The sequence below is a fragment of the Chrysochloris asiatica genome, unplaced genomic scaffold (assembly GCF_000296735.1).
Source record: "Chrysochloris asiatica unplaced genomic scaffold, ChrAsi1.0 scaffold00087, whole genome shotgun sequence".
Taxonomy (NCBI): Eukaryota; Metazoa; Chordata; class Mammalia; order Afrosoricida; family Chrysochloridae; genus Chrysochloris; species Chrysochloris asiatica.
The window spans coordinates 3,076,057-3,087,895 of record NW_006408605.1 but is presented as its reverse complement, the minus strand read 5'-3'; the positions used below and the strand labels follow the sequence as shown (position 1 = coordinate 3,087,895).

Sequence of the window (11,839 nt, the reverse complement as noted above, 5' to 3'; positions counted from 1 at the left end):
AAGAATGTTGTTTATTAGCGAACAATAAATTCAACAAAAACTCACAATAGTATTTAGAATATTAAAAGGGGCAAGTTTTTGTTTTTTAAATTCCTTCCTTCTTTCACTATATACCCACAGAGTTGACTTTGAGTTGATTCTGACTCAGAGTAACCCTATGTGTTGGTGAATATATAACTGTGCTCCATAGGCTTTTCAAGGCTGTGACCTTTTGGAAGCAGATTACCAAACCTTTCTTCTAAGACGCCTGTGGGTGGGGGTTTGAACTGCTCTTTCAGTTAGTAGAGCACTTAACTGTTTGGGCTCCATATACATGGGAGTTTCAAAGTTGTGGAAATTTGAAATTAAATTGATAAAGGAATTTAAATAGGCACTTTTGTTAAAAGTACTGCCTCAGCCCAACAGCCCTCTGATAATGTATCTATAAAATAATATTAACTGTATTTAAACTGCTATAAAATGGACTAGCACTAGCCATGGTGTCTCATGTCTAAAAGTAAACTGAAGCAGACGTCACAACTGATCCCCTCATCACCGGAACGATTTCATCTACAGCAATTTGAACACTATCTAAAACTGGAGACAAGCCAATAGCTCTCACTGCTTACTTAAATCACAGTCAGGTAAACTGTGATGAAATACCTTATAAATGCCCGATTTCAAATAAAACTGGTTTCCAGAATTGAAATCTTTTGAGGTAGTCTTTTCCCTAAAGAAAATATGAGTTTTCATATTTATTATTTTAGGTTAAAACATTTCATTTGAATTTTTCTATTTACTCTAGCTGGGGCACATGAAGTTTTCAGCACCCCTTCCTAATTAGAATGAGCCCTTGTATACACAACACAGAGGGTGGTAAAAGGAAGCAACATAGTGAGATGCTACAGCTAGCCTGGGATTTAAAAAGAAAAAAAGACAAAAGTAGAAAGAATGACAAGGCTAATTTGAACAAAAGATAATCAGTTCATCTACAAATGTCGAGCAGCATCAGAAATAATTACTCTGAGTCAAAGACCTAAAAGAAATGTAAGATAACAACAAATTGTATGTGAGTTTTATGTACCAGGCATAAAATACTGCTTTATTTTCATACTTTATTTGCATTATTTCATTTAATCTCCCCCAAATTCTATTAAGTAGACAGGGTGGTTAAAACCTAACTCTAGAGTCACAGAGTTACAGAAGTTCTGAGGTCCAGTCCTTAAAGGCAGGCAGGCAGGCAGGCAGGCAGGCAGGCAGGCAGGTTCCAGAGTCAGTTCTCTTACTAGTCTGCCTCCCGATCACCCAGATTCAGAGAAGGAAAATTCCTGCTTAAATGAAAAACAACCCAAACTCAAAGCCCAAATCACTTCCCAAAACAACAAATAAAGAAACCAAACATACCTCTGTTCCCTTTACAAGCAGAATACTAAAAGATGGATCACGCTGAGCAAAACTTAGGCTGAGTGGAAAGGCATGGCATGTTCATTTTCTATCACCAGTACAGAGACAGATACCACAGCAGGTTGTAACAACTGTTAACAGGGCTAAACTCTACTCAGTGAGACATGTGAAGTCAAATCAAAGTACCCAAAAGGAAAACAGACATGTTATTCAGGTTTTGAGGTTTATTAAAATAAAGTATTAGCAAACAATATGCAAAAACAAAGTGTTTTAAGAGTTATGGCTTTGAAGAGCACAATATGGTAAAACCTAATACATGTTTATAAGTATTAAAAAGGCATCAAAACTGAAGTATGTTGCTAGAACTTAAATTTTCTACAACATAAACAGAAGCATAACACGTACAAAAAAGCAGCACAGCTACAGTGCAGCCATTGGTTTGGTCTTTACCATCTGCATATAACATATCTTGAGAACATGGATAGGCACATACATTCAATATTCCCAATTATAAATCATATCCAATTTTACTGTAAGTGAATTTCAAACTGCAACTTAAACCCACCATTTAAAAAAGAAAATAATTTGCTCACTTTTATCTTCAAGAGTTCCTACAATTAAAAGTCATTTAATCAGAGACTATGAATAAGTCATAGCAATATCATCTCAATGGTATCAGAAAGAACAATCTGACCCCCTAAAAGATGTCTTCCTTTTCAATAAACATGGGGTTCTTTGGCCTCACTGGAGTTTTGTTATAGTTAATACCCGCTAGTATTAAGGAAGCACTTGCTATTAGTGGGCGTAGGGGAGGGGAATCTTCTGTTGCTACAGATCTCTCTTTTTTAACTATTACTAATTTGAACTCTTTTGAACAGTATCTTCAAATAAATCCTTAAAAGCAAAGGCTTATGATTACTTTAAGAATTTTAAATACTGAACTATTTGAACAAGAGCCACACAAATGTGATTGACTTTGCCATGGATGACAGAAGCATTAGTCTCTTCTAGGACCAGACCTTTTCTATTCAGCTAGCATGTAATAAGAGCAATGAGACATGCTGTACATGCTTTATAATGTGAGTGTTCTATTGATGCCAATGTTTTCATAAATTTGACCATAAACTGTTCTGGAAACTAAATAAAAACTTAAAACTAATTTTCTAAAATGGTTTCAGAGGTGTTATCTTTTGATGGATCTGTGGGCATCCTCATGGATTGGAAGAGAAACTGCACTGAATAAAGTTTTCATTTAAAACTCAGGGATGAGGAGTTGATAACTTCTTTGAGAAATACATTAGGCTTATACTTCATGAAACACTTAAGTGTTAATAGCTTCAATCCTGCCATTCATGAGACATAATTCCTAAATGAAAACAAACAAAAGGTCCGTCACACAGAATCTTGCTCACTTTAATGACTGTAACCTGAATAATGATTCCAAATAGAAATAATTTTTAATTAACTCAATTGAAAACATCAATAAAAGCAATTCAATGGTTTTCACCAGTGCCCACTGAAGGTGACAAGATTCTTTCATTCTAAAAAATTTGCCATGAGCCTAGTGAGTAAAATAAGGAAAACATCTGTCTATTACTAGGCAAATAATTGTATTCCACATGGCCAACACAACTCTGGGAGACTGAGAATGCAGCAAGATCTTACAGTTGTTTCACACTCAGTGACTGTCAGTAAGTATTCCTTTTACTCAGCAGAGGACTGTGAACTGAAACACATATGGTATTTCATTTGACAGAACTACACCATCCATTAGCTGGCTGCACTTTGTAAAAGTAGTAAATAATGTCACAGAAAACAAAAGGTATAGCATTCTCCTCCCCTCAAAAATGCACTTTTCTTCTCATAAGAAGGTGAGTATAGTCAAATCAAACTAACATTTTTAAACAGAAGATTGACATGGCTCCATATACTTTCAAAAGGCACCAAAAAATAACACTTGTTCTGATAGGGAAACCAGCTTATTTTCTCAAAATCATGTCTTCACGCTCATGCCTTAACTAAGTGTCCATTTGACTGCTACTTTGAAAGAAGAGATTGAGTCCTTTATCCAAAGCCTTTAAGCATGATTGATCAAAAGCACAGTTTCGAGTTTTCATGGCTTTCTTCTCTCAGAATGGTGTTCTGGGAGACTAGCATCGACGTAGGTACTGAAAAACGGAAGACAACAAGTGTGCAGGGTAATTGAGAGAACAATCTGCATTCTTTGACACATGAATGTTTTAAAATCAGCTGTGTGAACAACCACTGCTGATTCACACAAGAGCCAGACCAGTAGCCTCATCCTTGAGGCCCAACTGAAGAGCCTTCTATGGCTACAGGATATTAGTCCTTCCATGGGAGATGGATGACAATAAGAGCAATGAGATAAGCACATGTTTCTCAACATTAAAAGCATCCATAAAAGTCTAAGAAATTAAAAAGGGACCTTAAGGTGGAGCTAGAGACTAACAGTCTTATCATCTAGATTGAAAATTAAACAAAAGCTAGAAAAAGCATAACTTCCTACAACTGTAAACTATAAATTGCAGTGTTTGTTAATACAAAAGGGGTACCAAGGACGTTAAGGGCAAAGCATCTAAGTCCCAGTCACTTGAGTGTGTTTCACCAAGGTTATGCTAAAAACTGTAACCCATAAAAGTGCAAAATAAAAGATTAATGCATATCAAAATTAAGAGTTTCTGCAACACTGGCCCAAAGCAGCAGACACAGCTAAACAAGGCCGTGCATGCACTGTCACTAGCTATACAGTTGGACTTGGGACAGAACTGGAGTGAATGACAAGAGATTAGAGATCAGTTGTTTGCTTTTTTGTTGTTGTTGTTTTTTTTTTTTTTTAAAGGAAATGTTTTACAAAAGATATATTGAGTGAAGTCACATTACACTGACAAAACTTTAGATGTATTAAACATTAACATTATGATGTCATGTAGAAAAGTACTTGCTTTTACTGACCACTACTTAAAGAGCAGTGCATAGTGTTCCTTCAAATAAAACATTGTGAATAGTTTCCTTTAGGTCCCTACCATATGGTTTCTAAAACAATGAATCATGCTTGCTTTTTTTTTTTTTAAACTGGTGGGACAAAGAAACTAGTAAAACTATAGCTTCTGGAGGATCAAGAGTAGGAGGGAAGACTTATTTTCCACTGTATACCTTTTTTTATACTATTATAATGCTCCATCATGTGATGTACAATGATCTTTAAAAAAATTATTTTTAATATTAAAAAAAAAAATGATGGGACAAAATTCCAGTTTACGATCAATGCCAAACTTCTGAACTGGGGCATACTACTTATTCTGCATCTTTCACAACACTTTTGAGCATTAGTCACATGAATATGAATACAAACAAATGTAGATTTGTCACAAAATACAAATGTATTGGTCACAATTATGTAAGAGAAAACATGCTGTAATATCTGTTTTCCATGTAAGCTCACAGTATCTGTACTCAAAGTTTTCCTAGAATTAGTCAAGTCCACTAATAATACAATTGAAAAGAATACTTCTGCACTATGAAACAGAAGATATGGGGTTCAGAGGGGAGCCCATCTGAGTGAGGACTTTATCCAGCCACTGGAGAGGCCCATGAAGATGAATCTCAATCCAACATGGAGTGCTGGTAACATCTTGTCGGTGATATTCTGCTCCCCAACCCTAGAAAAATGAACAAGTATCATAGCAACAAAAAGAGTTTAACAGAAGAGGTCTGAGGAACCTTCAAAGCATTCGTCAAAAAATGCCATTATCTTTTCATCACATTTTTCCATGAACTTTCTGAAGCCCCCTTATATACAAAATGTACTTAATGGAAGTAACTATGACAAAACCAATCTTAGCATTTAAAATGGCACATTGTTGGGGTGTACTGAGCTGAAAAACACTTTAGCCTGAAAATCTAGAAAAAAAAAACTAGAATATATAGTATTTTCATTTTTATCAAGTTCTCAACTATTTATGGTAACCATAGTTCAAGAACTATGGAGGTTAGAGGAGAAAAAAATGAACATAAATATGCAACAGTCATGTTTTTATGTACGTGGTGGGGAATATGCTTCGTGGCTACAGAAAAACTGATGCATGCAAAACACCTCTAGCAAAGGAGCAGAAACACTGAGCTTTGGGACTGAATGCCAAAAACCCCAAAGACAAAACAAAACAAAACCATAGCATTTGCTCTTCTGAGGTTACGTTCTTAAGGACCATGTGGATATTGTTGTTGCTGTTAAGTCCCATTTGAGTCGCTTCCGACTCATAGCGACCCTATATAGGGTTTCTGAGACTTTAAATCTTCAAGGAAGCAGACAGCTTCACCTTTCTACCACATGTAGATATAGTATAAGCAAACAGAGAATCAAAACAGACTCACTTCCATCAAGCCAATTCTGACTCACAGCGATACTGTATAGGGTTTGAGGCTGTAAATTTTTACAGGAGCAGAAAGCCTCATATTTCTCCCAGGCAGTGGCTGGTGGAATTGAACTGCAGACCTTGTGGTTAACAGTCCAGTGCTACATTGTCACCAGAGCTCTTTGGAGATAATATAGGTTGCTTAAATATAATACTAAATGGCTTTCCCAATTTTGCTCACATGTCATCATCTCTGGTATACCCATAAAACCATGCCAAGAAAGTAAATGACAAATTTTAAAACTTTTCTGAACTTTGTAAATCCTAAATAATAAAGCTTAGATATAATAATTTCAGTTCTCACAATAATTGTATAGGTCACTCTACTGAATCTAGTAACAACTGAAACTGTGGAAGCTAATGAACTCAAAAAGCAATTCTAATATTAAATGCTTTCCAGCAATTTAGTCTTTAATAAAAACTCCTCAGCCTCATTTAAAAAAATAAACAAAACTAAAAAACCACAACAACACACATTTTACAACACCTGGAGTACAAAATGACATCTATCACGTGGCTAAAGTTGAAATTTAGCACAAATGAACTATCACGTGGCTAAAGTTGAAATCCAAGAATCTCATTTAAAAACCTATCAAATCAAGTCAAAAGTAACTATTACCTTTCATTTAGCAAAAAGTCTTTTCTTTCTTTCTTTCTTTTACTATACCAAAGTAATATAGTTATTTACAGTGGCTCAAATTAAGTTATAGGTCACAATCTACTCACCTTGACAAAACTCATTCGAATGGTGCACATTTTGGTGAGCTCGTATACTGCCTCAAACCCATGGTTGACAGACTGAGCCAGAAGCTGCGCAAATTCCTGATTGTTAAAAATTTTGAGGCTGCAGCTGCTGGGAATCTTACAGACAGTAGTGGGATGAAAGCCATGATGAAAGTTGCAGTTCCTACTCTGTACAAATATGCTGCTGTCACTGAGGCATTCCGCATATACCTCCCCGCCAACATAGTACAGATGAACACCTTAAAAAGGCAGGCATAATGAGACTCAGCTTAACAAAGCATTATAATGAAATCAGAGAATGCATGAGAAGCAACCTAGAATATCCATGATATCCACAGAAACTGCCAACAGTTTTTAGATAGAAGCTACCACTAGATGGCCTTCTGGGCCAAGTATAATCAAAAGTTAGTATCTGCATAAATACAAAACGGTTCTCAGAAAGTAAAGGACACCTCGAGTTGGCAATATATTTATTAGGTCATCAGTTCTTAGGTCTTTTTTCCAACAATTATTTGTCATCCCTCTATGAAAACAACATGAAACAATATGAAAGAAAGTAATGTCTAAAAATTTTAAAGTGCTTTATATATAGTAAATCTTTTTTCAAAGGAATGTTTGGTGCCATCAACTGGTATACCACTGAGAGCTGTTTAGCACAAAGTTCCACACTCTCTTTACTAATGGAGAGAACAGCATATTAAAGAGAACAGTATATTAAAAATCCGAAGTATAAAAGACGAAGTATCCAGTTGTAGGAAGAGTCTTTAAATGGCACATTTATTTTCCATGGGGGGTTAAAAAAAACTTTTGGTGTTTAAATAAGTATATGTTTACATGTTGTTGTTGCTGAGTGCCATCGAGTCAATTCCAACCTATAGCAACCCTGTATAGGGTTTCCAAGGAGCACCTACCTTGCAGTTCAAATGACTTTGCAGTCTGATGCATTAAATCACAGCGCCACACCAGGACTCCAGATATTTATATAGATATGGATAAAATGTGAATACAGTCTCAATACTAAAAATAAAAAACACATAGCTAAAGCTGAACATATGCTCCTAACCCCTCAAAAATGTCGTTTTATTCCCCAGAGCTAGCAACTGCTATTAGTTTGCTATATATCTTTTTAAACACGAATTTAATTACATATATATGTTTCTACAGACTATTTTTATGTGGCTGTATGTGTGGAGAGGAGTCCTGGTGTGGTGCTGTAGGATAAGCACTGGACAGCAAGGCCAGTTTAAGCTGCAAGGTCGGCAGTTCTAACCTATCAGACGCTCCTCGGAAACACTATCCAGGGTCTCTATGAGTCAGAACTAACTCAGTGGAACTTAACAACAACGTATGTGAGGAAAGGTCTGTATGCGTGCATTAACAAAAAATGGCAGCACACTGAAACACATATTCCCTCGTTTAACTTAACAATGTATCTTGGAGATTTTACTATATCCCAAACTACAGACCTACCAACACATATCCATGAGGGTATTTCAAAAAACTCATGGGAAATTTCCATTCTTTCTTAATTCCAGGTTTCCACAAACTTTTTGAAGCTCCCATGTATATGTTCTAAGTGTTGTATATAATTCTAGAATGAATAGACCATAATTTAACTGTCTACCAAGAGACATTTAGAATATTCCCTATCAATCGACATTTTAAATACATTTTAAATGTATGAGGCTCTCTGCTCCCATAAAGATTTACAGCCTTGGAAACCCTGTGCAGGGTCGCTATGGGTTAGAACTGACTCGACAGCACTTAACAACAACAACAAATATATAGACAGTGCTACAAGGAACATCCTTGTATACACATACCTCTGTATACATGTGAGTTACAGACTTACATCAGAACGTGATGATAAAAACTTTTACTTCTGAGCAAATAAAAATCACTCATGAAGAAAAGGATTCTAAAACCAGATATTTGAAAAAAAGGGAAAACTGATTCTAAAATATCAGAATTTACTAAATAAATCTCTTATTCTGTAGTAAAGAAAATCAATGCACAAAAGTGAGCAATAAGTAATTTCATCTTAAAGAAAAAAAATTATAGCAACTTGGCAGTAAAAGAGAACGGAACTTTTGTTCTCAATTGATTCTTGGCCAAAATATTTTCTTACTTATTTCTTATATAAGAGATCCCATTCCAGTTTCAGCTACTTACCTTTTGTTTCTAATCTGAACTAAGACTTTCACATCAAAGAAGCAAAACACAGCAAGTGAGAAGAATAAAACTTGAGATAACCAAGACACTCAGTCTGTGACTGCTTTTGTTCCTGACCACTTCCATGCATGACACTTGGACATTTCATTGCAATGGGAAATTTCTTGATTGTTGTAGTAAGTCTTGAAAGATATTTTCTTATGTGAATTTAAAAGGGATGAAGGTGGCAGTAAAGCCATTAAAGATTTATAATCATTCAACTAGATTTCCTACCTATAACTCTTGCTCTTCTAACATTAGAAGTAATTTCCACCCAAAATACTCCACAAATACTGTAATTTGAAAATTCTACTCCTTTACCAACATTTTTCATTCCACATATGTTGGTGTATGGTGTATGCCATGGACTTGCAGTGACCCTCCAGATACTAATTATGCATACTATGAGTCAGGCACTGCTCTACCTGCTGAAGAAATAGTTGTGGTGGTGGTTGTGTGCCCCCAAGTAGTTTCCACCTCATAGAAACCCTGGTATATGGTTTCCAAGGCTGTAAAGCTTTACAATAGCAGAAGTCTCATCTTTCTCTCTTTAGGGCAACCATTAGCTTGGAACTGCTAATTTTGCAGTTAGCAACTCAGCTCATAATCCACTAAGCTACCAGAACTCCTTGAGGAAATAGCTGTAAGCAAGGCAAATTCCTACTTTTATATAAGTGCTTCTATTCTGACAGAGAGACACTAAAAAAACCCAATAATAATCAAAGAAGTAATATGGCTCTAGATCCTATCCTAAGTACTATGAAGAAAAACAAAGCAGCATAAGGAAAAGGAAAGTGATTAGTTGATTACTACAATTTTCACATTTACAACTTGAGGGCATTATGCTTCTGATTCCTTACAAGATAGATACATGTTACAGAGCAAACACTATAAATAGCCAAATCCAACTCAATTTAGGGAAATATCAAGATTACCTTTTCCAATATGTCGCCTAGTGTTTTCAATTGTAGAGTTACGATTCACATTTGATAATAATCCCAAGCAAAATCGACTTTTGTTATTTGAAGGATCTGTGAAGCCATCCACTAACACACTAGTAGAAGATGCATGAAAAGCTTCTCCAACACGATTGTTCAACTCATAGTAGACAATTGAACACCAGTGTTTGGGTTCTTCATAGGCAACAGGCTGAACATCTGTAAACAAACCAAACAGAAAAAAGTTTAATGAATTTCTGTAAACAAACCAAACAGAAAAAAGTTTAATGAATTTAACAATCCAGATGAAAAAGAAACTTTTTAAAAATTATTATTATATCACTCTGTCTCACTGTCCTTCCTGGCTTTGAGTATGTAACAGTGAAATAGTAAAAAATGAAACATAAATGAACATCAGAAAATAGTCCCAAAGATGACTCTTCAAAATTACAGAAACACAAGGATAGGCAACATAACATTTTAAATTGTTTTTCTAACAGAACCTAATCCAAGTTCAAACCTGAGATGGCAAACCTCATTTTAGCAACCTGAAAGAATTAACTATACCAGTATAAATAAAATCAAGCCAAACAGAAATCTGAAGTAAAAATGAAATGAACATTAATCATTGGATAAAAAGTAGAACACAGCTTAAGCATGAAATAAAATACTAGTCAGGTTCTTGTTGTTGCTGTAAAATGCCATTGAGTCAGTTCTGACCCTGTATAGGGTTTGAATAGTCCAGTGCTTATCCTAAATGCCACACAAGGACCCCAGTCTTTGGTTATGGACTCACCAGGACACTCTTACTAGTGCAAATGTCAATAATGCACAATGAACACAAGGGGCAAAAGGGAACATAAAAGCTCTTCATACCGTGTAGTTAGCTTTCCCAGAGCTGAACTCAGTCTAATGAATCAGGGACTCTCAACTTCTTTCAGGGCAATATTGAAAACTGGTCATATGGTCTAGGTAGGCTGTACAAAAGAGCTGGTTAACTTTTAAACCTCAATTCTGACTAAACTGCCAAGAATTCAACAGATGAGGAAGAAAAGAGGAAAAGTACACTAATGTGGACCCACAGAGAAATGCCCTAAGAGTTCAGATTTTAAAGACGTGTCTATAAAAGATAGGACAAGAGGGGTCCATAACCAAAGATGAGTACAGATGAGTAGCAGGTAATTCTAACAGTGCCAAGAAGGTTAGAGGCAAGAATAAAAGTAAGGAGATAGCTACAAGCTTTCACAGATGCCCTTTTAACAATAAGAGATGGAGTGATTTTGATTGATTGAAGGCATCTAGATTGTAAAGAAGAAATATAAACTGTTTAGTTATAGGAATCTTGGTGTGGTGCGAGTTAATGCTGTGGACCGCAATATCAGTTTAAATCACAAGGTTGGCAGTTCAAGCTCACCAGCCACTCCTTGGAAATCCTACACAGGGTCTCTGTGAGTTGGAACTGACTCGATGGCACTTACACTAACAGGGCAATGTGATGTGGTTTTGATGGAACTGGTTCTTACAATTTCTTTAAGAACAACAACAACAATTCACAGACTATGTGATCCTATATGCAGAAAACCCTACCTACTGCCATCACCTAGATTCCAACTCATAGTTGTCCTATACAGGGTATGTTGTTGTTTGTTGTTAAGTGCCATCGAGTCGGGTCCATAAGAGACTGTAAATTTTACAGAGCAGACAGCCTCATCGTATTCCTGTAAAGTGGCTGCTGGATCTGAACCACTGACTTTGTGGTTAGAAGCTGAACACTTATTCCACAGTGTTATCAGAACTCCTTAGAAAACCTTAAGAATCCACATACCCCCATACACATAAAAGAACCCTCCTATGCTAGAACTTTCTCATGACATTTTCAGTGGCAAAACACTTACAAGTAGGCCACACCTCTCCTTCTTCCTTCCTAGTCTGTCTTAGTCTGGGAGCTCAGGTGACCATCGGTAACCTTGCTGGTATTTAAAATGTCAGTGGTTATGTTGTCGCTGTTGCTAGGTACTGTTGAGTCGGTTCTGACTCACAGCAGCCTTACGTACAACAGAATGAAACCCGTCTACCTCACACTTGTTATGCTTCAGCCCATTGCTACTGCTATGGTGCCAATCCGTCTCA

The 11,839-nt window shown here is 36.2% G+C and overlaps 1 protein-coding gene across 4 annotated transcripts in view; it reads right to left on the bottom strand.

Annotated features, from left to right (window-relative positions):
• Positions 1 to 4,477: 4,477 nt before the first annotated feature.
• The window catches only part of SMAD5 (SMAD family member 5), a 60,211-nt gene continuing 52,849 nt past the window's right edge, over positions 4,478 to 11,839 (bottom strand). For 3 of the 4 annotated variants that reach the window (XM_006866097.1, XM_006866098.1, XM_006866099.1), the window contains 3 exons: positions 9,707 to 9,928; positions 6,543 to 6,799; positions 4,920 to 5,063 (listed from right to left, as the gene is read on the bottom strand). In XM_006866097.1, coding sequence (XP_006866159.1) covers positions 4,920 to 5,063; positions 6,543 to 6,799; positions 9,707 to 9,928 — 623 coding nt within the window. Of the gene's footprint in view, positions 5,064 to 6,542; positions 6,800 to 9,706; positions 9,929 to 11,839 lie in introns of all 4 variants that reach the window. The other variant, XM_006866096.1, reaches the window with a different exon arrangement.